The 26490-nt window shown below is 39.3% G+C and overlaps 4 protein-coding genes and 2 long non-coding RNA genes across 10 annotated transcripts in view; 3 read left to right on the top strand and 3 right to left on the bottom strand.

The window, feature by feature from the left end:
* nphp4 (nephronophthisis 4) overlaps window positions 1–15750 on the bottom strand; it is a 175332-nt gene extending 159582 nt beyond the window's left edge. For 2 of the 3 annotated variants that reach the window (XM_082518730.1, XM_082518729.1), the window contains exons 1-2: window positions 14924–15750; window positions 14269–14406 (exon numbers count right to left, since the gene is read on the bottom strand). In XM_082518730.1, coding sequence (XP_082374856.1) covers window positions 14269–14406; window positions 14924–15103 — 318 coding nt within the window. In that variant the 5' untranslated portion in view covers window positions 15104–15750. The remainder of the gene's footprint in view (window positions 1–14268; window positions 14407–14923) is intronic. The other variant, XM_082518728.1, reaches the window with a different exon arrangement.
* Window positions 1274–4176, bottom strand: LOC309697090. Of its 3 annotated transcripts, XR_014273745.1 has the most exons (6): window positions 4136–4176; window positions 3883–4014; window positions 3403–3438; window positions 2883–3035; window positions 2429–2519; window positions 1274–1849 (listed from the first exon to the last, which is right to left on the bottom strand). It is a non-coding gene; the product is annotated as an uncharacterized lncRNA (long non-coding RNA). The 3 variants fall into 3 exon arrangements; XR_014273746.1 differs by having other exon boundaries at window positions 3403–3466; window positions 3883–4167; XR_014273747.1 differs by having other exon boundaries at window positions 3883–4167.
* Window positions 15751–15805: 55 nt separating the features above from the next.
* Window positions 15806–19777, top strand: dffb (DNA fragmentation factor, beta polypeptide (caspase-activated DNase)). The gene is made up of 7 exons (XM_082518745.1): window positions 15806–16407; window positions 17061–17187; window positions 17300–17485; window positions 18342–18421; window positions 18519–18692; window positions 19051–19151; window positions 19245–19777. Exons 1-7 carry the CDS (start codon window positions 16294–16296, stop codon window positions 19492–19494), a joined length of 1032 nt encoding a protein of 343 aa, XP_082374871.1. The 5' UTR covers window positions 15806–16293; the 3' UTR covers window positions 19495–19777.
* cUnh1orf174 (chromosome Un C1orf174 homolog) lies at window positions 19691–23201 on the bottom strand. The gene is made up of 4 exons (XM_082518746.1): window positions 23024–23201; window positions 22061–22132; window positions 21481–21849; window positions 19691–20800 (listed from the first exon to the last, which is right to left on the bottom strand). Exons 1-4 carry the CDS (start codon window positions 23033–23035, stop codon window positions 20660–20662), a joined length of 594 nt encoding a protein of 197 aa, XP_082374872.1. The 5' UTR covers window positions 23036–23201; the 3' UTR covers window positions 19691–20659.
* A 359-nt stretch (window positions 23202–23560) lies between these two features.
* Window positions 23561–23930, top strand: LOC309697091. Its single transcript, XR_014273748.1, has 2 exons — window positions 23561–23622; window positions 23718–23930. It is a non-coding gene; the product is annotated as an uncharacterized lncRNA (long non-coding RNA).
* Window positions 23931–24182: 252 nt separating this feature from the next.
* Window positions 24183–26409, top strand: b3gnt7l (UDP-GlcNAc:betaGal beta-1,3-N-acetylglucosaminyltransferase 7, like). The gene has a single exon (XM_082518739.1). It carries the CDS (start codon window positions 24782–24784, stop codon window positions 26015–26017), a length of 1236 nt encoding a protein of 411 aa, XP_082374865.1. The 5' UTR covers window positions 24183–24781; the 3' UTR covers window positions 26018–26409.
* Window positions 26410–26490: the final 81 nt, after the last annotated feature.

The following is a 26490-nucleotide window of genomic DNA, read 5'->3' as shown; positions in this document are numbered from 1 at the left end:
AGACTATTTGGCCCACACAGAAAAATATCAAGGGTGGCTTTAGTGATCCCATTGAAAACCACTATGAGATTCACATTTTTGGTTTTAAGTGGAAAATACTTAATAGGTATCAAACACCTCAACAGAAAATTCGATAAAGACACTCAAATGCCCCTCAAGATAATTTGCCAATGCTTTAGTGATCCTCTTAACTTATGAACCTCCTTCAACAGCACTAGCGTAAAGTATTTTGCAACCTCCCAATTTAATTATTGGTGCCACAATTTAATTCAGGATCAAAACAATTTGGGTTTGAAAAAAAAGAAAGAAAAAACAATAACAAGGAAAGCATTTAGGTTCCTACTATACACTGAAAAAAATATGTTGTTGGATTTACTTAATTCAATGGTGGACATTTGTTGCACACAGATGTTTTGCTTTGGCAGCAACTTAAACCATTGAGTTAAATTAACACAATTTATTCATGTTCAATAAACCTGTGCAATTTGTGTTGATAAAATGTGACTTAAACATGTTTTGATGAAGTAATTTGAGCTCTTGGAATATTTTAATCCTTCACAATTTTCTCACTTTATCCCAACACGATTCAATAACTTTTACCCAATACTACTTGGTCACTTAAATACTACATGTTATCTTCAAATTACATTTTGCTATTATATTCTAGTATCAAATACACAATTTTCAAATGGAGGCCTTATAACAGATTGTATTGTTCTCTTCCAAGATGGTTGCTGGCATCCACCAGTAACCTTTCAAAACAACATGTCTAATTTCACTGCAGTAGGTAAAGAATTAAACTGACATTACTCCTCTACTGAATCTATATAAATCAACAGTTAAATAATGTCAGTTCTTCCGTGTTCTCTGGAATCAATCGCAGCAAAGAAATTAGACTGTTTCTTTTGAAAAATGTTACAGGACAATACAAAACATTCTATTTAAGGCCTCTGACGTCAAGATTCAGTTAAACAACAATTATAACTAAACAATTTGAGGTAATGTTAGTTTCCATTAACATTAAATTAGGTTACTGAATTGGCAAACACCTTCCTATTAACACTACCCATTTTACCCCAATAACTAAAGAAATTAGCACTTGCAGGTCAAAAACTTTATTCAAGAGATGCAAAAATAACATTGATACAGTGACTGTCAAAAATTACAGCACTGATCATACTGTGACATCTTGGTTCAAAACAGCACACTTAGAAATATTCAACGTTCTTTACTTCAAATGAATGAAAGTGAAAATACCATTTCACACGGCCCATATGGGATATTTAGACTGTATAACTGTTCACGCTACATCTCTTCACTAGTAAAAGAAAGAAAAAATACAAAGAGAAATTTAAAAATGCTGCCAAACAGACAAACAGAACTTGTACAGAGCAAAAGGAAAAACAAACAACAAAAAAAACGGCTTGTCCTCATGGCAGTTGCAGAGTATATAAAAATGAACCCTGCGATCCGTTCCTGGAATTGAGCTTCAAAAATGCAGCAGAACAAGTGTGAGATTTAAATGTCCTCTCACCTAGAGCTGATCACCTTGCATGCATAACAGTGAGCTTCGTTGCAGGAGCAGTTTTGTCTCAGTTGTGAGCTTTTCTTGAGAGCTGAGTTGCATCCAACTCCATTACCACCCATTGAATCACCTCAAAAGTGTAGCAGAGTTGTGATGGGTAACTCATGTTGAAGGAATAAAAAAGGTCCAAACAGCATGGCTACTGCAAAGGTCACGTTATCCAGATCTTGAAGAACAACATCAGAAAAGTCATTGCCTGGCGCATCTCTGGAGACAGATGTTCATTGTGGTTTTCTCAATCTGTGCAGTGGCCTCAGGCAAGTCCTGGTTAAACACAAAACATTTCTTTAAGATTCCTTTTTAAACTCATCTCTTTTGAATCTACCAGTTCTAATGTTAGAGTAATTTAAACCAATGCAAGCAACATAGTAAATAGCTATAGCCAAAGAGTGGCCTGCCATGCTGCCATTCATGGTCTAACAGAGTTTCTAAGAGAGGGTGAAAAACATAATAATTTCAAATGCTTTACATTAGTTTGTCAGAAATCCAGGCTATGTCACTCAGAAGATGTTAGAATTTAGACTTTCAGCCCCACAATTTGGTTAGCTGTTGGTCAGTTGGTCTTTTTTTTTTTTCCAAACAAAAGCTAATATAAATATTGGTGGGATTTTCCTTTGTTCATTAGAATGACAAATTTAAAGTTTTTTCACACTGATGTGACCCCTAATACAGGGGTGGGGGTGGGGCCTCAAGGGCCGGCGGCCGAGTTCACTACCAGGCCTCATGTGAACTTCAAATTATTAAAGAGGACTACTGGTCCTAACCAGTCCAATGAGGATCAAGTGGATAACTAAATGCATTTTTAAATGTTGCAAAGCCACAATCTACTCATAAAACACTCACCATGAACTCCTGCACCAAGATGTTGCAATTGTCTTTCACACAGATGCGGAGCACTTTGATGAGGGACTCCGAGCATTAATGTCATCCTTGACTATTATAACAAAGAAAACAGAGATTTGTGAACTTTTCAGTAGCACAGAAGAAAATGATCCCAGACAAAAACTCTTGACTTTTTAAACCAGTCAACATGCAACACCAGCATCTACAAAGCAATATCAAAAGTTCCTGTTTGACATCAACTTTATGGATATATAGTTTCCAGAACATTTATTTTTTAAAAAGATAAATTTTTCTCAGTGGGCCAGTAAATGCATGACGAAAATTATGGCATCCTTTTAGTGGAATCATTACTCACAGGTAATAGTTGACTGTTTCAATGGATGTAGCATAAAAATTTTACTGACCTAATGCAATACATATACACTTTGTAGTTAAAGAATTTTAAAGTTCTTACTGTCATAATGGCAGCTACATCCTTTAGCTTTGTGCCCTGTTCCCCCGATCACTTTGCAAACACTTTCAGCAGACTGTCAGAGAGAAACTCAGCTCCGTCAGAAACCTTGACTGCAAAGGCATGGTTGGGATGCACTGGAATGCTGCATTTTATCTGAAATGACATAAAATTATTTTGAAATAACAGCAGGCACTGTGCTTGGTTAATCAGTAATGTTTTGTTGAATAAAAACTGTGTTTCCAGATCTTATGGGATTAAAAAAAATCCAAAGATGTTTGTTTCTGATTTGCAACCCAAGAACCCACAAGTTACAACCTCATTTTAGTTCAAGTGTGCATTAATGTGAGTCCAGTAATCACCTTTCTGGCAATACATACAGGTATAAGTTAAACCTATGGCAGATTTTGGATTTCTCAGTTGTATTAATAGGGTGGTCTATTTGAGTATGCATGCACCTAATAATTATAAAAAACCCATTATAATTAAGTTACAGAAACGAAAATAGAATATACTTTCTTACCATAACACCTTGAACCCACAATCCATCAGCTGACTCCTGGTGAAATGCAGAATAGAGGTCATCTCTCAATGTGCAGCAAAACAAAAACAAAAACAAACGGACAGCAGGTGAGGCCAGGAGGGGTAGGGATGTAAGCTAGCATAATGCCGCTGATGATATTAGCTAAAGCTGTTCAATGTCCAAAATCTCACTAACACCACGGTGCAGTAAATACACAATGTAACTGAAGAGTCAGTTGGCAAATCTATTCACACAGAAAACCAAATTATGTTATGAGTGCCTCGTAATTAGGTTTAATGTGATATTACGGCTCTTGTGCCAAAGACAAATTCAAATGAAAAAGCGCCAATTCTTTGACAACAGATAAAACAGCAAATAAGCTAACGGCTCTTTTTTAGCATGTTACATGGCGACACTCTAGACGTTTAACTACATTTGTCTGAAATATGGTAAATATTAATTCAAAAAATCAAGACATACCAAAAACGTAGAGTTGGCTGCTCGACTTGACTGAGATGGATGCATTTTTTAAACCACGATCCAAAGCCCGCGAGATGAAATCACGCGTGGTTTCACGAGATTTAACGTTGCTATCTTATTGACTTACTTCACCTGAACATGATATGAACAATTTAATACACCCTTTCTGCATATCATGTAGTTTTTACACTATATAGTTACATTTAACTTTAAAACATGAGGCAATTGTGTTAAATACATGCAAGATGCTTACATAAATCCAAGAGATGGCCAGTCCCTTTTTTTCAGTGTACTGTGCTAAACTTCTATCATTTGCCCACTGAGCTGCGAATGAAACATAACTGACTGCTAATTGTCATAACAGAGTATGCTGCATGTTTATTTCAGTGATTTTTCAAGGTTATTTTGCAAGTTATTTATTAAATATATGAATTTTAAAGTCTTCTTCCAGTGTGAGTTTTTTCCCAGCAATGCATTTTACTGCCCATTAGTAAGAGTAAATTACACTCTGCTGTCTTGTAATTAACATGTCTGCTTCAGCTTCCTGTCTGCAATACCAATACTGGAAAAAGCCATGGCTGTGTATAGATGGATATTTTTTCTTTGGCCCAGCAGAGCTTGTTTTGGTTTAATAAAATCTAAAACTAGTGCAAGTTATGGTCTATTTTTAGATATACACCAGATGCATCTTAGGAGCCATAATTGTGTTATTTCTAAAAAATGCTTTATTCTAAACATAGGACAGTAGTAGTCAATAGTATGTTGCCATAACTCATTATAGAGTGATCTAGTGAGAAGTTTTACCAATCTGTGGACATTTGTAGGGGCAGAAACAGTGGCATGTTTGATTCTGTTTGGTTTATGGGCTTACTTTTCATTGCATATATTGGTGTTTATTTTTACTTTAAGTGTTATTGCTGCAAAAATGAATTTAGCAATTCATTATTTGTTCTGTTTTTGTTTTGCAAATTTACATTAAATGAATTTGTAGCCAGATTCATGTATGAATTGAGTGGACAAAAACCAATCAATACCAATTTGCCATCAAGACAGGCCTAAAATTAAAATGCTCACTCTGCATTTATGAGGCAAGTGCTTTCTCAATTAAGTGCTGGCAATTTAAGGGCATCTCCACACAGTAGGGACAAAACACCATGAAATTAAACGTGAAAAGCATAAAATCTGTTAAAAAGATTCATGCTGTGAGTTAAAAATTGTATCTGCTGTTTGTTAACACCAGATACAATTTTATTATGCTATATAATATCATATTTTTATGGTCCTATATACTGAAATGGTATGTATTAAGCACACAGTAGTCCAACCTTTCTTACAGAAATTACATTTGGAAGTGGATGTCCTGAGTAATTGTCCACCTTTCTCAAATCTACCATTTTTGTCTAAAGTTCTAAAACTCACGAACACTCTAAAAAAAACAAAAAAAACCCTCTCTCAGTTAACGCTAGAAAATATTCCTCTGTATCACGAGTTATGACATCTGAAGTTCTGCAAGGATCAATCTTGGGGTCTGTTTCTTTTTTCTTGTTCCTCCCACCAACATAAAATCTTGTAATATCATTTATCTGTTTTTACCTTTAAATATTGAAAATCACTGTTCCATAATGCAGCTCAATGAGTACATTTTGGATATTAAAAAATAGATGGCTTACAGTTTCATACAGTTAACTAAGTTCAAAACAGAGGACATATTGTTTGTTCCTCCACTATTAACTGAGAGCTTGATGAATAACTTGGGCACTTTTAACTCTTTTTTTTTTTTTTATTAAAACAGCTATGTCCACATTCTCCCTCAAAATCATTAAGGACTGCTTACCAACCACTCTTGAGTGCTGCTGAAATTCATTTTAAAAGGAGTTGGTACTCCTCCCATGTGACCTCCAACCTTCAGATCTAAACTAAATATATACCTTTTTTGTCAACCTTTTAGAAAATGCTAATCTTTGGAACTGTGGCTGAAGCACAAGTTATTGTTGTTGTTGTGGTACTTTATGTAAATAGTGTGTACCATGAATTTTTAGGAACCCTTTTATTTTTTACTGTACTTCAATTTCAAATTCACTATATAAATAAAATGTACTTACTTACTTATAGACTTATCAACTGATGATTATATTAGCGCTAAAATACTGCTCCAGAGCTGTCATCCTCTCATCAGTATATGGACACCACTGAGTCATTTAAGTCTTTTAACTTTAGGCATTTTCAGACTGCCTACTGTGTAATTAATGTTTTCTCCCAGTCACTCTAACTTTGTTTACAATCTGTGGACTATAGTTAGAGCAAAGAGGGTAAAACATGTGGGCTAACTTTAACAAAGTAAATGAAAAACACAGTAAATGCAATAGTTGCTGTGGCATAGATATAGCCTCCTTTTAGAAAGGCTTCTATTTACAGAATTATGGATGAATATCAATTCAATATAAAAGCCAGTACAGATACTAACATCAATTATACCTATCACCGTGTGACGGTTTTGGGTTTTTCTTTTTTAGTCAGTCAGGGTATATTTTTTTTAATGGAATTGCATTTGAAAAATATACACTCACTGGCCTCTTTATCAGGTAAACCCGTTCAACTGCAACAAACAATTATCTAATCGGCGAATCACATGGCAGCAACTCTGTGCTGTTAGGCATGCAGAAATGGTCGAAATGGCTTTCTGAAGTTCAAACCAAGCATCAGAATGGAGAAGAGAGAGACTTAAAGGGATTAAGTGACCAGCAGCTCTCTTGTTGATGTGATTTTCACCTGGAGGTTAGGAAATAATCACTTGTTACAACCAAGGCTTGCAGAAGAGCTTCTCTAAACACACTGAACCTTGAAACAGAGAGTCTAGAGCAGCAGAAGACCACACCAGGTGCAACTACTGTCAGCTAACACACCATGTCACATAGCTTAAATCATTTAAAACCGGCTACTTTAACATTACAGTGAGTTCGCTGGTAGTCAAATGGCCTCCACAGTCATCAGCTCCCAATCCAACAGAGCACCACTGGGATGTGGTGGAACAGGTCACGTCAATATGGATCAATATCACAAATAAATATTTCCAGCACCTAGTTAAGTCCATGACACTAAGAATTTGGACAGTTATGAAGGCAAAAGGAGGTACAACCCAGCACTATCAAGGTGTACCTAATTAAGTGGCAGCTAAGTGCATATATTTCTTGCTATATGAATAAAATATACATAAACTGGTATGGTTACCAACATACAGGCCATGCAATCCATCATCAGAGAAAAAGTCTGGTAAACTGAAATGAATCAGTGGAATAATACCATTACAGATGTTTCCTTGTATTCAACCTAAAACAGCTAAAATTACCAGGGATGAACATAATTTATGTTAAGCTCTTCTCTTCTCACGGAGTGACATGAAAAGTGGACATGAGAGTTAGATCATGTCACATTTTTCCGAAAAGACGTATGTGACAGCTCGATGTCCACGGTTGAGTGGCTGGGAATCATGTGTGGAGTCATACGTGGCAGACTGCAAAACACTGTGCATGGCACACAACAAATACACCAGACTTCAAAGAGAAGTTTTTTCCCCCTCATCTGAGCAAGCCTTGCTGGAGTATGTCTCTGCTTTAAGAAAGCAAGGAAAAGTAGAAAGGGTTGAGGCTTTAACTGTGGCTTTGTTACAGCTCTGACAGCTTAAATTTGGCAATCTATTGTATGTTTTAGAAACTTACACTTTGCAGATGAGTGTGTCTGCTGCCTTGTACTCATTACTCAGAGCTCAAGTTTGAACCATAAGGGATTCTTCACTTTGAAAGTAGTTTGTTCTTAAGAGAAAAATGTTTCAAGAAACAAAAGTGGCGGAATTGCACATCTGATGTTTAAATATTATCCCATCGGTGAAGCACTGTCTGCTTTTTACTTCTTTGAAGTCATGTAATAATGCGTGTGTGATGATGCGTATGCTGGTATAAAGGGTACTGTTTTTAGTAACATTGTGAGGAATAAACATGTGTGTGTACACACGCGTGTGTGTATGTTACTCTTAGTTTATAGCATGCAATGCCAAATAGCATTTGCAGACCTAGAGAAACAGAGGTTGCACGGACACGAACAAAGCTTGGCCTTTTCTCTCAAGCCCATCTGTCGGCCTGATAATGTTGCACATATGAGAAGAAACCACTGGCTCCCCGTGAAGGCAGGGAGTTCAAATGGAGTGATCACAGTGAGAGACAATGCAGAAAGATGCACATTTCTCTCTCTACCATTCTCTCGACTCCTAAATCTGTGCATCTGTAGCACAACATTGCCCTCTACTGATCACAGCGCTCCCTTTGCCTCAATGTGTTCAAAGGAGAGTTAAAATATCCCTATACCTCACAAACAATCTGAGTCATGATTTGAGAAAACCAACAACCGGGGAAGTAAGTGTAAGTTTGATAATTCAGGACATATTGAGTTGTACAACAACAAAAAGATTACAAAAAAATAAAAAAATTCTCAAAAGGGACATATTTGACACACAAGTCAAACACATCACAAAACAAGGTTCATTTTGATTCAGAAGGTCTGAAACTACGACTGGACTTCACAGTAGTTTCTGTTTTGCATGCATAAATCTTTTTCAGACCCACTGAAGGCTTGGCATGGCAATTAAAATGGCACTACTTTCAAAATAAAAGCCTAATAAGTCTGACCTAACAATTAAAAACAACCCACGAAGGAGCTGGCACAGTTGACAAGATGTCATTCCTCTATCGGGAAAGAAAGAGATGCAAAGAGAGGGAAAAAAATTAGTAAGCACTCTCTTTTTAATCACCGTGCATCTTAGCTTTTCACCAGATATTAAAACCAATCCATCATGGCTGACTGGGGGGAGGGGGGTGCCTTGCAATTTTCCCTGTGCTCCCGTAACATAGGAGAGAACCCCCCCGACGTTATTTGGATATCAAACAGCAATTTGCCACTCATAAACACCAGCATGAATGCAAGTGCATTGGGCCAAATCCAATAAAAAAAAAAAAAGCTAGCGGAGCTCTTGCGGCATGACACAGAGAGGGCCAGGCCCACTTTATCATCATGATAGGATATGATGTGGTTTATATTATTACCCTGGATGGATAATTGGATTTGGATGCTTATTGGGACACCAAGCGGAGTTTTTTTTTTGTACAGGCTATGACTATTACGGCGGATCAAAGTAAGGCCATTCACTGTGAGATATTGTTCGATCAAAAGAACATCACGCAGAGGAAAGGGGAGAAAACAGATGGTGACAAAACTGGAAATCATGAATGTGCCATAGCTGTGACTCATTGGTGTCTCTGCACAAAGACTTATGCAACACTCTGCATTTACCAGCCAGCCACAGTTCACAATACTCCTTCCATTAAAAGGGTTTCTCAAAACACCATGTACAACAGTCTAAACTCATGAGGCACCTTCAAATTTGGAAGCTACAGAGGAGCTTGCATTGCTCTGATGCAATCATAAAAACAGTGGGTCGCTGGCTTCCGACCAGGAGGCAGAGACCTTCAGATGTTTGATTGAGTGAGAGAACACACACATCCAGCTGTTCTCCAGAAATCTGCTCAAACATAGCAAAATGCCCAGTAAATTATCGTAAATATGATGCAGGGAGACAACATTTTCAAGGAATGCGACTACACAGGGGCACCTTATGTAGTTCACAACTTAAGGGCTTTTCAAAAGAAAGCTTCTGGCAGGTAAATGCAGTCACTCGTCAGACAAGAAGATAATACAGCCCCACCATCAGCAGGGTGACTATTCTGCATCAGAGTGGTTTTAGTTACTGCACAAACTGAAGGTGGCATCCCCAAGATTCTCTTATAGAAGATGTCTTATATGCAAAACTAAAAACCTGACTTTTCTGTAATTTAGAGGGAGGTACATAATTCCTGTTTCCAAAATTTAGCAGTTTAGCAGCTGCCAGAGATCTCTGGATTTAGATGGCACTTTCTTGTAACGACATTAGGGCTCTGTAGGGGTCATACCATCTGCTGAATGGCTCTGGCAGTACTTTTACCTCAAAAATTCTATGTCTAATCTTTTGAGACTTACACGTTGACTCTGCTGTCAGTCCTTTTGAAGGACCTTCTTAGAACAAACTCACTGCTTGCCAGGACCAGAAGCTCACCATTTTGGGGTACAATGCAAACTTGCATAAATTAAAATTAAAATGCAACATGCAATGTGGAACTTCAATATGGCATCCAGTCACAATCACCACATGTAGCAGTCTTTGCAAACTAAAATAATGTATTCATGTAATACATAAAAGACACATTACAGCCACTTCAGTTGTAAATCATTTAACATCCAGTGTTAAAGTAGCTGTTAAGATGAGATGGCTGACTGGCGGACTAATCTACAAGCAAATCTAACAGCACGTCGTGATTTAACAAGACCTCTGTTTTTAAATCTCAGTAATGGCTGAAATATAAAAGCTTGAACTTTTTCACCGCATGCACACTTACATTAAAAAAGCGATTTAAGCAGGTGGGTGGGTAGATGTGTGGATTGACGGCACAGTTACTTTTGAAATAAAATACTGTTTTTAAATCGAGGGGATTTATCAGATTCAGCTCTGATCTTACTTGTGGTTTGAAAGTAAAAAGGAGGCTTGACATTACAAGGAAAATTCCAATGCTGCCAGCATTGATATAAAGTGAACCCTTAGTAAACTGCATGGTAGGGGCATTAGATGTTAGTGCATCAGTGGGAGCTTCTTTGGCAAACTATCCTCACACCTAACCAATAAAGCTCTGGTGATGCACAAAAAGCTACTTGTTGCTATCATGAGTTTACTCACAGTACAGGAAAGTCCCTGGTGGGTTCCTGGCTGAAAAGAGGATCTTTCCATTTGAATATATGGATTCTTTCATTGATCCACATACGAAAATTTGTCCCTGTCTTAAGTATTTGGAGCAGCGTGCAGACACCATGAAGCGCCTAGGGGACTAACTCCAGACATCATCCACTCAATCAAGATTTGACCTGGTATATTTCTCTTGTAGGAAACCCACCCAACGGATGAAGATCATCCAAGTTGCGGTGCACTTCAATATCAGTGCGGTATATTTTATCTTTTGTATCTCAAGTCTTTGGCTGTCACAACATTCCCTTTGGTATTTTCAATAAGAAATTGAAAATTTCATCATCAAAGCAGATCTTTCACAGAGTACACCAAGCAGCTTGACATCAAAAATACTTTTTTGTTCCCCGTTTTTGTTCCCCTTGATTACAGAGAAGAAAAGACTCAAAGACTCTGAACAGACTGAGACCATGTTTGGAAAAAAAGAAAATGAATCGTAAAGACTAAAGTGCAACAAATCTGACCTTTGACTGAAACTGCATACAACTACAATCCCAAGTCAATAAACATAAAAATATTAATACATGTGCTAAATCACACCAAGCATTATATAAGTACTTGTAGCTGTCCCAAAGGGCAATCTTAGTTATGTTGCACCCCTCTGCAACTCTGTTTTCTGGATTGACTGATTTTAACTTCGCCAATCAGAATAAGCCCTCACATGAGCCTGGTTATCAGCTCACTAAGTTAACCCAGGGTTTCCCATGCAGGAGACCAACTGGCTAACCAATTACAAGCATGGATAAGTGTACTGGTAGCAGATCAGCTGATTGTTAAACACACAATGCAGACAGAAAGCAACACATCTGCTACAGAAAAAGCAGCAGAGTGTGTGTGTCTGACAGCGAGAGAGAGAGAGAGAGGGAAAGCACTATACAACAGTTTAATACTAAAAGTCCTATATAAACACGTGAGCGCTTTAAGTGCTTTGCAGTCAGTAAGACTGGACAAGATCTATTATAGTAATATACCATATTTGAAGCCTGGGAAGAGAGCTGGCAAAAATACTGATTGTATAATTTAACAGATTTATCCGTATCACAGCTCTATCATTAGGCCACAGGAGAATCTGATGGAATATAATTGAGTATTTAATTCAATTAATTTTTAAAAGACAGGTTTTAGCTTTTATTCTTTCAGCTGCAGTCTCAGTGGTGTTTTTAAGAGTTTGAGACCAACTAAAGAATAAAAATAAAAAAACAGATTTCTAATGTAGGACATTTGATACAAAAACCACAAATACAAAGACGCTCTGAATAAATGTGAGACTGAATAAATGTGAAAGTCTAGAATTGGAAGTTACTGGGGGAATTCTTACTGGGGGAAAATTCCTAGATATGAGATTTTATTTTTTTTAAAAAAACTTTATCCCATCCTACTACGTGGGTACAGTGGGCAATGGCTCGTCCAACAATGGTGTCGCTATTTTCCAGAGAATTGAAGGGTCAGGGGGCAAACTCAGGGTTAATTAAGAAGTTATCTGGATAAGACAAAATCCTGCTTTGTACTACAAGCCTCTGGTATCTTCTGAGACTCAATATCTCACTAGCACAACACAGTAGGATAACACTAAACGCCCACTGTATCTTTTTTTTTTTTGAGTAAACAAAAAAAGAGTGTTTTGGTTGGGAAGCCGGCTTCCAGGGTGCTGTACTGTAATTCAGTCCAGGCAGAAATGCTACCATGGCCAAAGACTCCTCACAAGTTACTTGGCCCATTTTATAGTTCACTGGGTCTTTTGCAGGTTTTGTGTATCAATTGCAAACAACCTCATGCTGATTTCTTAGCAGGACTGCTGATCTTGTTGATTGCACAAGTAAAATCCATGATGACAGTTATAGCAAGGTAGCAGACATGTTTGTTCTTGTTCACTTGTGTGCATGGGCAGATAACTAATGAGTTGCAACTGCGCGATTTAATGTGCAACTGAGTTGCACATTAAATGAGGCACCCTGCTATGTGCACTATTAGATGTTAAGTTTTCTGTAGCTAGTACACAGTCTTGAGTGAAAAGAGTTGATTGATTTTTCAACCACATCTGTTCAGAGAGAGTGTGAAGCAGAGAAGGCTGAGCCAAAGTAGCACAACAAACCAAAGTCTCCACAATGTTACACTGGCAGCTTTTTTTTTTTTTATGATTGGTTGTCACACAATCATAGAAAGCAAATCACAGCATCTCCAAGGGCAATGGCTTACTCAAAACCCCCCAGCTGGTGCTTAGCAGAACTGCTGAACAGTTACAAATGGACAACTTTCTTTTTTGCCCTGCCGCTGTCGGTCTCATGTGGTCACTCACACTTATTTCAGCCTGTTTGGACTTCACCTAATGGCCCAGAAAGGGCAAAGCTCTCATGTCATTCGTTTCTAGATGAAACTAGCTCAAACACATTTGCTGGCGGCTGAAAATTCCCTCACTTTGCACAGAGGTCATTCTGTCTGAACCTGACACTAAGAGTAATACAAAGTATTGAGAAACATGATGATGTTGCACTACTACTTTTGGCACCATAACACGTGAATTTCAGCAGGCAAACTTCAGTCTCACTGATATGGGGAGATGCGATCACATACTTCTGAGATATGAATCTGTCTGATCCTCCTATTGGTTTTGGCACTGCTGTTACAGGATGAGCTGTACAGTTTGTCTAGTTCATTAAGCTGAACAACTACACACTGTATATTACTCCACACAACTTTAACCTGGGCACACTATCCAAAGTGAACAAAATCAAAACGGGCTAGTGGGGGGTATTTTTGAAATAAAAATTACAAAATTGAAAAACTCTCATTTTTCAATTTGTATAATGTTGTTTTTTGGGGGGGTTTTTGGGGGGGGGGGGACTAAGCTATTTATTACACCACATTATATACAATTACCACTGTCAGACAAGTAAAGACTAGTTAATGAACGAGTAAAAGGTCTTTCTAGCAATACTGGACATAATGTGATTTTTCTATCAATGTAATGAATGACGTGCTTTTTCAGTTATTAGAGTTTCCAGGACTAACTGATCACTGCCATAAAGTGGCACACATCTGTAATACAATCATGATATTTTCTATGAAACTTTGTCTCAAAGTTCTCTCTAATACTAAATTTTTACCTCACAAGGAAATTAGCTCTTCTTCAACTTGCAGGATGAGAAAAAAGAATCGAAATCATCAAATGCAACTGGAATCACTTATTGGCAATCACTTCAGTTTGTAATTTGCTGTGCTTTAGCTGACAGGATCCTCAAGAGCATAGCAGAACTTAGGGAAATCAATGCTGCTAATTTAAAGACGGCTAATTGGTAAAGCTTTTGAGTTGCTTTTAATTAAATAACGGCTGCCCTAAATGAATGGAATTTATGGATGAATACACATTGATTTTACTACATAATCATCGACTCGCTGTTTGCCAAAATAACATGAGAGGGGTTTTTAAAAGAGCCTATATATATATGCAACAGCTGTGTGCTGTTTGGAGTAAACTTGTTTCAGTGGGATGCCTGTTAGAGAAGAGTTACCTCATTAAAAGTGATCTTGTTGTTTTTTATTGTCTGAGGTGAGCTCTTCCATGTTTTCCCAAAAAAGTGCTGATGATTTCTGTCAAACAGCGTTGCCCGTAGTTGGTAAGTCACACTTTGTTCTCCCACTGCCTTCTCCTATGAGCAAAAAGGAAGCATATGCATCTTAGAAAAGTCACTGTTAACAAGTGAAGAGTTAAACTTAAATCCTCCTTTATGACTATTATCCAACTTCATGAAAAACACCCCAGAATGAGGTTCCCAATATCTGAATGCTCAGTTTTGCATCGCTGTAACTGATAATGCCAGCAAGTAGTGGATGTCAGATTCACTTTGGTACTGTTTGATGCTCTACATATAGACTGAATTTACTAATAATCCCATGACATTGATTGTGTGTCTGATTAAAAAAAAATGTATGGTTGCCTTCAAATATAACATTTTTCAAAGGTTCGCGAGATTTCTTCAGGCGCAGTGTCACAGAGATGGATACTGAATAGGCCTTATCGTGACTTTTATTTTGACAGTCAATACAAAGTCAAGCTCACAGATTAAAATACATTGAATTTAGGTTTGCTAAACCTCTAGTGAATTGCTATAGCAGAGTTTTTTCTATGTTTTTAATTAGCACTGAAAGCTAACTGTAAACAGTCACCTGGGATGGGAGGTGAGTTGCAGTGACACGGTTGAGGGTGAGCTGGAAGCCGTGGGACTGGGTGAAGCGGCTTTCCACAGCCAGCCTTACGGTTTGGCTGTGCGGGGGAACCATCCGGTTCCTCTCAAACACTTGCTTCCAGTCGTCCGCCATGCTGGGTATGTCTTCTATTTTTACCATGTCCTTTAGTTAAAATAAACATTAGCCTGACATTGAACAAAAAAACTCAGAAATGTTGAACGCAACCAATGTTTTACTCTGAATTTAGTCTTCTCCATCCGTTCAGATGTTTAAGCCGTGGCCGCCATATTGAAATCAGATTCTATCATTTAGAACAAAGGGGGGATATGTAATAAATTATTTCATCAGGAGCGTTCACGAGGGAGAAACATTATTTGAAAATATACTTAATATACGAACTGTATTTTCTAATGCAAGTCTACATTTTATTCCCAAAATTTAAAATATACAGAAAAATTCGTATTGGCCGCCTATAATCGTTCATACCTTTCAGTTGGTATTTCCCGTCGTGCTGCGTCAGTTGCTATGGTAATACTCATCTTTCCATTTAGATCTTGTATGAACGTCAGCATCTCCAATTTAAAGTTAGTTTATTGCCACACTCGCAATATAAATGTTATTTTCTTTTTAAATATACACATGTAATAATTATCTTTAATATATTAGTAGAGTATAATTTGTAGGAGGAGCTGTAGTCTTAAGCTGATATGGCGAACACATGAGCAGCTAATTCAGGGGGGTGCTTAGACTCAGTTCCCCCAGAAGGACACACGCTGCCCATTCTCACAAAACACTGCTGTCTAAAACCAATAGACAGAAAAACAAATTATGCACTGAAAAGAAAAGAGAATGTCAGAATAATCTATGTATTATGATCTGGCAAAAATAGCTCCACTTTCAGAGATATATAGCAGAGAAAATCCTAACCAAGTACTGGCCCAGTGTTTGAAAGAGGAAGACAAAAACAGAACTGTGAGAATCCAATGAAAATTTCAAAAGGGATTAAGACAGATGTGTGACTTGTTATCATGTGTTGCATAACCTATATAAACTGTAACGCTAATAAAGCCATTTGAATTGCATTATTATTGTAATCATTAATATTAACAACGTGTACTTCATATCCAGTGTGTCTACAACACGCGGAATGTTTTCCCCATGAAGATATTACTGTAATGTAAATAAATATAAGTTACTTTCACCACCAATCACGCCACAATAGCAAAGAAAGTAAGGAAAAGCACCAGTAGGGGGCAATCACACACTTCCGCTGCTGCTCCGAGCCTCAAGAGGACAAGAGGAGGAAGAAGAAGGAAGCGGTAGGTACAAACCGAAAACAAAACAGCGAAATGTTCGGGAAAATTAAACCTGTGAAAATTAGGAGTTACAGTGAAAACAGGAAATACGGAATTGCCGCAAAAGATGTGAAGGAACTACTGAAGAAGGCCTGCAATTTGCTACTGGTGAGTCTTGTGGGAGTTAGTTAGTTTTTAACAACTTATACGGCTGTTCCGCTTTTTTATCTGAGAGGATGTGACATAAACGTCATCGCTGCTAGTAAACAAAAGAAATTAGGCTTTTATTTTTCCTAATTAGTAGTAGCTCGATACGTGATTGGTTTGGTCCCAGATCATCTCCACTGTGAAGAAGATACGACATAAAATAATTTTCGCATCATTTTTAGAGAACTCTGTAAACAGGATGTAAGTGAAAAAGCAACAGTTATGTCACGTTCAGGTCAAAGTGACATGTAGCGTCTACGTTCATATTTCAAGATGCTTTTTTTATTCCGTTTATATTAAATTCTGTTTATGATGGGCTGGGAGCAGAATTCGTTCATTATTAAGTATGGCCTCGGGCACATTTTGTATAAACTCGCTGAAACAAAGAGAAAATGATCTGTTGGTGGAAATCTGTACTGCAGGGATTTGGTTTAATTGGAGTTTACATCGGATAAATCAATCCATTTAATCTGAGCAGACTCTCACAGATGGCTCTCTTATAAAATATGTCAAGTTTACAGATTAGTTATCTGGTCTAAAAAGCTTTCTACTTCTAGTCCACACAACACATTTGTCATTGGTATTTTTACCTGTTATGTTCTCCACGAGTCCAGGTGCCACTCTCTGGTGCACGTGTTTGCTTGTATGAGGACGGGACAATAGTGACGGAGGAGTTCTTCCCAACTTTGGCGGATAACACCGAATTGGTTCTTATGTCTAAAGGGCAGACCTGGAGTGGAGGTAGGAGGATCAACACCAGACAAGTTTCTACTGTAAACCTGTGTTTTTATTCTCCCAGTCAGCTAAACTCCTGGATGATTGTGATGTTGCCTAATCTTTATCTGATTTTTAGTTGTGTGTGACATCAGTCAGCTACTCAACACAGACCGGCATGCCGACAGCCTCATTGAAGCAGCGAAGGGGCTCCTCTCTGATGAGAAGTCTTCAAAGAGGCGTAAAATCCTGACAGACCTGCTACAGAACCTGGAGGATAGGTCGGAGCTGGAGAGCAGAGAGGAGGACGAAGACTGGTTCCAAGGTAGCAGCCTTCATCCTCTTGGAGAAGCACTCTTTGTTTTGTTTTAGAGTTCCTCAGACTTTTCCTGTCGTGGCTTCTTTTGAGGTCAAACTCCCAGCCTGTCTGCACAAGACTCAAAGATTACAGTTAGGCCTGTAGGAATTTTGACAGTGTTTTGTGAATTTGTCTCTATGTTCCACCACAGTGGATTTTAAAGCAAACAATCAAGATGTGATTGGAGTGCAGACTTTCAGCTTTAATTCAAGGGATTTAACAGGCTTGCTGAGCCTTGACCTATGAGGGTCATAAAGGGTGGAGGCTGCCCTGCCCTACTGCTTTCTGCTGGACTTTGCTACTTCTTCACATGTACTGTGAATAATAATATAAATTATAATAATTAATAAATAAATAGATTTAAATAAAAAAACTAACTTTTGAGCCTCTGAAAATGGGGCTTATGTATAAAAACGACTCGAATTCCCAAACAGTTAATGCAACACTTTGATCAAACCCCTTGAGATAAAGCTGAAAATTTGCACTTTAATCACATTTTGATTGATTTTAAAATCCATTATGGTGCTGTACATAGGCAATATTACAAATATTGTGTCAATGTAAAGAAATCCCTTTAAAGAAAAGCACTATAAGACATGTGCTACTGTTACTAGAGAACTGGGAAACCATGAATAGATTAAGTCAGTCATGTGTCTTTTTCCAGTATAAAAGCATTGTGAAGACTCAACACCATTATATTTGGAAAAAAATGTTTGAGCAGTGTGACTACGTCTGTATAATTGATCACTTTTTCACAGATTTTTCTCTTGATGTGAGTCTAAATGAATCTGTTGAGCATCTTGTTATTTGTGTTTCTCTTCAGGTGTTGATTCTCGATTTAAAACAAAGTCTGCCTACATGAAGTACAACTGTGAAAGCAGGATACGCGGCTACTTGAAAGAGGTAAACTTGGGAGCCAGGTAACACTCTGTACCTGAGGTCTCTACAGGATTGCTCCACAGTCAGTTGTTCTAACAGTTGTGTTTTTTGTTTTTGTCAGCTGGATGATGCCACCAAATCCATACAGAAAGCAAAAGTGAGGGCAGAGTTTTTGAAAACCTCCCAGAGCCTCACAGAAATGCTGAAAACAGCCAAGTATAATGGCTGCTACTTTGACAGGACTGAAAAGCAACCAGATCGCCTTTGTACTCAGGAGGGATGGTTCACCTGCCAGGTACTACAAGAATACAAGCTGTGAGGTATTAAGAGGCCTAACAGAGTTGAATGGGCATGAGAAACAAATGCAGGCAACATGAGTTTTACACTGTCACAGACAGGCTTTTGAGCTCTGAGGGAAAGACTCTTGAATCTGTACAGAGTAGCTGGGATCTGCTCCAAATGACTTGTCCGAGGTTAGTTGTATGTGAACAGAAGAGTCGGAGACAAAAGTGCACTGTGGTGTGAGAATCAGGGCAAAGATAAAAAGTAGTGTTTAACTCGGCTTAACAGTCATTACATTTAAAATGTCTCAAAAATATTAAGTCCAGATGTGCTTCAGACTAAGTTCCTCTTCCTCTAAATTGCATCCTCAGGGATCATTTGATGAGAATGTGTGCAAATCTCTTCACTCTATCAACCCCTATGGAAGCCGCGAGGGCAGGATTGTCTTCAGCACTTGGAATTTGGACCACAGGTTCACGCCACCTTTAGTTTATTTACAAGATTTTTTTGAGGTTTTTTTTTTTTTGCTTTACATCCTTCATACAATTCTTCAATTTGTTTCCAGGATTGAAAAGAAGAGGACAGTTATTCCCGCTCTGCTGGAAGCTCTGCAGAATCACAGGAGCACTGACATCAACCTGAACTACTTCTACCAACTCCTGTTCACGAGGGAAAACCTGAAGCTGGTCCACATCGTCTGCCACAAAAAAGGAGCTCACAACCTGCAGTGTGACACCAAGAAGATCTATAATAATGCCACCAAGGATCTAAAAGCAAAACAGAAGCCCAAAGTAAAGAAACGGCGCATGACTTGAAGTCCTGTGACAAATGAGTGGACTGTGATTTGTTTGATGGACTTGGTAAATAATTAACTCTGAAAAGAACCCATCACATCAGCTGGAAAGGTAAATTTGCCTTTGCAATCTCCTCGACGTAGTCGTGACATCAGCTTCTGAGCTCCAAACCCACCATGCTGAGCTTTAATTTCATATTGGAAGTGATCGACCACACTTAAGAAACCATGAAATTCATTTATTTGTTCACTGTATTGGCACTGTGATGTAAAGTACACAAATTAAGTACAAAGATGATAACGAATCATGCATTTACTGAGAATGCTGCATAAATGTGAAAAGCAAATTGACATAAATAAGGCAGTAAATATATAAAATATTTGGACGGTTTAGAACAGTCATGTAAAAAATACAGGCGACAACATCTAGTGCAATTACTGTTAAACTCTTGATTAGATTACATTTTCACTCAGGTTTAAATTATCCAGTCTTTCAGACTGCAGTCTTGTATGAGGAACCTTTGTTTTGTTTTTTTAAACAACACTCTTACAAATTTTAGAAGAACCCTCTCAGGGAAAATTAATTCATTACATTGATTATGTATTGATACAGATGTTATATATTTCAAAGCTGCCAGAAACGTGAGCACACACACGAGTTGAGGATGAAGAGACACTTGGTGAATGACTTTTATGCAGAAAACTGTTGAAGATGTTCAGCTTAAGCAATGAATTTGTGCTACTGAAGCTCTCAGTACAGATGTTCATGCTCCATCCCTCCTCATTACAGACGTGTAATCTAAACTTAGACTGAAATTGTCACTCTGTTGCTCTTGTCAGCATGTAACATTGGCAATTAATCAGTTTATTTGTATGGGAAAACAAAAACTTAAATCCAGCATTTTCTTTAGTATCTCAGAGGCTAATCTGAAGCTGCGCTCAGGATTTCAATTTTCTACACAAAGTGCTATAAACACTTATGTGAGCATACATTCAGCAATAATTTCACAAACATTACTGCATTTACTCACATTGGCCATTTTCATTTTACTATTGCAGTTATGACTTTTTAAAAATCTAATTACTGATTGAATGCAATGTTTGAGCAGGTAGTTTTCTAAGTGCTGAGAGGTTTAATGTCTTTTCACGAGCAGAACTTTCTCAGTTATAAGAGCGGCAACTCTTCACTAAGTGCCCACCCCGTTGTCTCGCTGCACACCGCTAAAATCCACCTCGTCTTCATCGCTGTCCTCTCTAGCGTAGTAATGTCGCCTCCTGTTCTTCCTTTGGGCGCGGCTAGAAGACGAGGATGATCTTTCAGGAAAATCCTGTGGGATGAATCTGTATTTAGAATTCATTTAATGCGACATTATTTTCACCAATTGTGCTGAAGATGTAACTGCAGGAATGATGGGCCTAGAGATGTGGTGGGAGTGGGGGGATAAAAATCTATGTGTATTGATAAAATTAAAGTTATCAGTGAGTAACAAATCTAACTAGGGGTTGTTACTGCTCTCATATTACTCCAGCCCTGCTTATAAGAGGGTGAAATGTCAGTTTATTTAATGTTAACTGTGAGTGAGACCAGAAAAAGAGAAGGAAAAAAAAAAAATCAGCAATCACATTTATTTGAGAAAGAATCCAAACCTCAAGGCGAACTTATAATGTATACGTTAGGGACTCCTGGCACAGTGAGGCTTTTATGTAACAACTCGTGGTGTTCTACTCTGCACATTATTGCCCATCTTTTGTGTTTTATTAGCAGGAAGAGCCTTTTGGTACATCCAATAATGCACCAATGTCAAGGTCCAAATGTATAACAAGTCTAACATATCTTTCAACTCCCATGTCTATTGCAAAACATCCTAGAAGTGCAGCTTTAAATGAATAGATATGGATGATGATTCTTCTGAACTGATCATCAGTAAGCAGACGTTTTCTTTACCAAACAAAAAAAAAACAACAAACAACCCTGTTTCCCCCAGGAATTAAAACAAACGTGCCTCACCTGTACAGCATCCAAGTTTCCAAAGAACTGCTCCACAGGAAGGATCTGATTACTGTCATCATCTGGGAACATAATTCTGCTCGTTTCTTCATAATCCATATGCTCAGGCTCATATTTGTCCCAGATGCTATTCATTACGCAGCTGTCTGAATCCTGTCCCACCATCAGCGTGTTCTCTTTACCTTCCTGTCCTTCATGCTCTGGTGATGCTGAGCACCTCCTCCTGCCAGAAGACTGGTGGCATTCACAGCTGATGCAGGAGTCTCTCTCCAGAGGACCAGCTGCTTTAGTGTTCCCAACTGCTGAGCTGCTCTCAGATGACGAGTTCGCCATTGGACTTTTCACACATCTCCTCCTTGCAGCAGATGTCTATGATACAAAAGTTAAGGAACAAAGTTAGGATGATGTTGGGGTAACCACAGCGGGACTCCACTGCAGTAATCAGATCCAGTTAATTTGGAGCAACTCACAGCTGTCCGGTGTAGGGGTTACAGCTGTAGGGGTGTAGATAACTATAACTCCTGCCTTTCTTTTTGACTCATCACACATCTGCAGCATTATGTACACAGACAAAACAAACCTTTCTGGAGTTTCTGGTCTCAGAGCTGCTCTTCCTCTTTCTTGGCTTCAAATGATCAACTTCACCAGGCATCTGCAAAGTATCATGATGTTTGTTTATATCAAGTACTTTATTAATGCAATGACATCGTGGGGAAAAAAAACAAACTATGGTTTTAGTCAGCTGAGAGGAAGCCGTCATAATGCCAGCGTTTGCTCCTGCTAAGCAGAACATTAGCAAATGTTTTCACTCCACTCAGTAAAAGAAACTAAATTTATCGGACAGCTGTTTAACGGGGACAGTTTTAGAATTTTCGCTTGCATACAGATTTGTCATTTTCCATTTTAAACACTGTCTTAACAAAAAAAATTAAATAGTGGACAACGTCAATGGATAGCTATAAAGCTGGCTCTGCAGTCCCGCTGAGCTGCTTAAACCCTCCAACAGCACCCCTCTATCCTCCGCCGGCTAAACTCCTGCTAATTTACTGGCAAATTAAAGTCACGTTACTCGTCAACTATGACCCAGTTCTTCCAGTACATCCCTAATCCCTCCAGCGTTGCTTTTTCACATGTAGACGTGCCCGAGCTACGCCGAATGTAAGTCCATAAAAGGCAGCTGATAGTTGAACTGCTAAGACAACAACACCTGCTCAGCACAGCAGCTAGCTTTCGCCTAGAAAAGTCAAAGCAATATCGTCGGAAAATAACCCACCCACCCCCAGTCAAAAATGCCCCGGGTATCATAATGTGAACCATGCTAGTTATGTTGCTAGAACAATGACTCCAGCCGTCTGTATCGGTACAATAACACCAACACGAAGGTCACGACGAAGCTAGGCGTCACTAAACACAACAAAAACGCCTAATTTCGACATCTCGGCAACAAGCTAATGCGGCCAGCTACGAGCTAACAGTAGGAGAGAAAAAAATAACTAATTTGACCTGCCTGCCGGTTTTCTCATTTAATTAAACATGTACTTACCTTATGTATCATTTGCCGGCGTGGATATTTAGGTTTTTCAGCTACGATATTGAAAGTTTACACCACCTTGGGGTTTTCTGGCTTTCCAATCGGCTGGCTTCAACTAGCGACTAAACAACGGCGATAATTTTACGACGTAAGCGCTCCCCGCCGCCTACCCGGTGTATTTCCTGCTGGTGAGGTTCACTCAGAGGTCTGCAGTTTCAATATCAGGACGTCCTCTGCGCCACACTACACCGCCATCGACGCCACCCCGTACTAAAGAGCATTAGAGAAAATAGAGAAAAAAATAAGTATATCTTAAAATGCACGTGTTATTTTATATTTATATATATAATATTAGATTTCTATTACAAAATATATATGTAATTAAAAGTAGTTTAGTTCGAGGGGTTTGTAAATGCTTTTTACTAGATCTATTTTTCTATGTATGTTATTTTCGTTTAGGTTTTTTTTCCCCCCACTATTTTAATATTTTATTTTTTGACAAACTTGGCTTTCTCCACTTTTACGCCATCTCAGTGATTCTGCGGGAGTTGTTTCCACCCATCTCGTGACTTGTGCTAATGAAAGGGGTTCTCGTGACACGCTGGTTCACAGTAAGCTCGTATTTCTCCGTGTTATTTTGAGAGATTGGACAATCATACGTAAAATGCCAGTTCACGCCATGTTTCAAAGTTTGGCTTTTGTTTAGCAGTGACGTATGAAGGAGGAGATTCCGGAAGTCGAATGCAGTTCCAATCGATGTCCACAAGATGGCGCAATAAGGTTTTTAAAGAAGCGTCTAATTCTTTTAGTCAGCCAACAGATCACACTGGCTTCGGTTTTAACAGCTATGTAATAATTTAGAACATACAGTTGACTCTGTCCGGTAACAAAACAATAAATAAACATAATTTAGAAATCATTTCATGTTCTGTCATTCATCGAACAGTTCCAGTCAGGAGGCTATTGATTGCCTCCCTCTCCTCCAGAGCAACCGACAACAACACGCGGCAACAGATGGTGGGGCCCCACGGATCTCGGCGTCACGGACTCAGTGGGATTGTTGTACGTTAGGAGACAGAAAACACCGAGACAGCTCGAGGAGGGCTGTAGTCCAGTATTTCTCACCTAGCACTGGAATTAAAATTGGACTGTCAAACTTCTTTAGAAAATCATCATCGCTGTTCCTTTATAAACGCTGTGGTGTTTGTTTTATTCCTCACACGTAGATGGTTGTTGAATTATTTCTGAATCATTGCGTTGTATTTTAGTACTGTTTTCTATCACTTGTAATCATGAAAATTAACGCGGATTAAAGGAGCTACTGATATTTAATATTAAGAATAAGATAAGGTTGTGGTGGCTAGTGGATCGCAAAACCTGGTGAACAGTGTGTGTGTGTGTGTGTGTGTGTGTGTGTGTGTGTGTGTGTGTGTGTGTGTTAGACAGAGAGAGAGAGAAATGGAATATCTGCCGGTCCCAGATCAGTTTAGTTCATTAAGGGGAGGAGATATTTGGGGGGTGGGGTGAGATAGTGGTATCCTCCATCAGGTCTCCAGATAGTCTGTGTGGAGCCAAACCCTGAGAAGAAGCTTCGGGACGAACTAGACAGCAAAAGGGACGAATGTGTGACTTCACTCTGCGCTGTCATGGTCAAGAAGTGGCCAAGGAGACACTTGACTGAGCGCTCTTACCCGGTGTCTTCCTGAGGTGCGCTCAGTTGTGAAACATTATGAAGGCATCTGAGGGTCCCAGCGTGTCACGGTGACAGCAATGGATCACTTTTTTCGTAGAAAGCGGATCCCCGCTTTTCTGAAACCTCTGTTGAGTCTGTCTCTGATCTTTGCGTCTTTTCTCATGATCCAAAAGCTGAAACTGTCGGAGAAAGACGCAGTGGGGGTTAAACATGTGAGGGATCCGGCCTGGTGCGGCTCTGAGTGTTTTTCATTCAAGAAGACAGTTCTGACCAGTTCGGGGACCTCAGATTCTCCCGTGTCCGTCAAGGATTTGGAGATACAGCGGGTCCCGAATGTAACTCTGTCTTCTTGGGACGCGCAGGTTCTCAACTGTAGCGCGGACGCATCGGTGAGGACCCAGGACTGGTTCCGGCGCTTGGACCAGAGATTTCACCAGTTTGTGCTTCACAGACACTGCAGGTATTTCCCCTTGCTCATCAATCACCCGGAGAAGTGCGCCGATAGAAACGTTCACCTCCTTGTGGTGGTCAAGTCCGTTATCGAGCAGCACGACCGGAGGGAGGCCGTGCGTAAAACCTGGGGGAAGGAGCAAACCGTGAATGGGAAGAAAATTAAAACTTTGTTTTTACTCGGAAGCCCAAACACTGGCAAAGACGCCAAGAACCTACAGAAACTGATCGAGTATGAGGACCAAATCTTTGGGGACATCCTGCAGTGGGACTTCATGGACACTTTCTTCAACCTGACTCTGAAAGAGGTAAATTTTCTCAAGTGGTTCTATATCTACTGCCCCAAAGTGCAGTTTATATTTAAGGGGGACGATGATGTGTTTGTGAACACGCACAACCTCCTGGAGCTCATCGACTTCAAAGTGGAGCAGCGCAAAGCGGCCAACTTATTTATGGGGGACACAATCTCCAAGGCGATCCCCATCCGAAACCGACAGAGCAAATATTACATCCCCAAGGAGTTGTACGACAAGCCGTATCCACCCTACGTGGGAGGTGGGGGGTTTCTGATGTCCGCCTATTTAGCCCGAAGGCTCTTCGTGGCCTCGGAGGGCGTGGAGTTGTACCCCATTGACGATGTGTTTTTGGGGATGTGCCTGCAGAGGCTCCACTTATCCCCAGAGATGCATCCGGGCTTCAGGACATTCGGCATTACCAGACGCAGGGCGAGCACAATGAACACAGAGCCCTGCTTTTATAAAAACCTAATCGTGGTCCACAAACTGAGCGCGCAGGAGCTGCTCAGGATGTGGAGCGTGGTGCACAGCCAAGACCTGATCTGCGCACAAAAAACTTCGATATGATTGACAGAAAGTATAAAGTATAAAGTAAATGCATTCACTAAATCTGAGCTCACGGAAAGTCTTCTTTGGCCGATCACACTTGATGATCTTTACGCAATCTGCGGAGTCACGTTAATTTTTCCTTTACCGTTAGACATGGAAGATGAACTGAATTTAATACTGTGTGTCACATTAAAACGGTTGATTTGTTTTCAGCTGACTCGGCAGGTTAGCGCTCTCCTCTCCACTTCTGTATGGGTTGATTTTCCGTTTTGTAAAAACCACTAGAGCACAGCTTTTGCATTGTGAAAGCATCCGTGTTTCTGTGCCATTCCAGACTGTATTGCCTTAATCTGAATTTAAAAACGTATTTAGAGACGTAGATGTAATAAACCCACGGGTGTTCGTGCAGGTGCGAAAAAGACTGACTTGTTACATCTAAGTGTTTCCCTTAAGCTTTCTTTTCCGACTTCAGGATTTCATTGCAACGTTCA

Source organism: Aulonocara stuartgranti, assembly GCF_965226115.1.
Source record: "Aulonocara stuartgranti genome assembly, chromosome: 20".
Taxonomy (NCBI): domain Eukaryota; kingdom Metazoa; phylum Chordata; class Actinopteri; order Cichliformes; family Cichlidae; genus Aulonocara; species Aulonocara stuartgranti.
The sequence above is the reverse complement of the archived record's forward strand: the minus strand, read 5'-3'. Positions and strand labels throughout refer to the sequence as shown.

Excerpts from the sequence above, each read along its gene's own strand:
- dffb (XM_082518745.1), top strand. The coding sequence starts at position 16,294 with ATGTTCGGGAAAATTAAACCTGTGAAAATTAGGAGTTACAGTGAAAAC. Across the intron at positions 17,486-18,341 it reads GGACGAAGACTGGTTCCAAG|GTGTTGATTCTCGATTTAAA; the intron begins GTAGCAGCCTTC and ends GTTTCTCTTCAG. Across the intron at positions 19,152-19,244 it reads ACTTGGAATTTGGACCACAG|GATTGAAAAGAAGAGGACAG; the intron begins GTTCACGCCACC and ends ATTTGTTTCCAG.
- cUnh1orf174 (XM_082518746.1), bottom strand. Across the intron at positions 21,850-22,060 it reads AGACCAGAAACTCCAGAAAG|ACATCTGCTGCAAGGAGGAG; the intron begins GTTTGTTTTGTC and ends TTTGTATCATAG. Across the intron at positions 20,801-21,480 it reads GAAACTTGGATGCTGTACAG|GATTTTCCTGAAAGATCATC; the intron begins GTGAGGCACGTT and ends TTCATCCCACAG.
- b3gnt7l (XM_082518739.1), top strand. The coding sequence starts at position 24,782 with ATGGATCACTTTTTTCGTAGAAAGCGGATCCCCGCTTTTCTGAAACCT.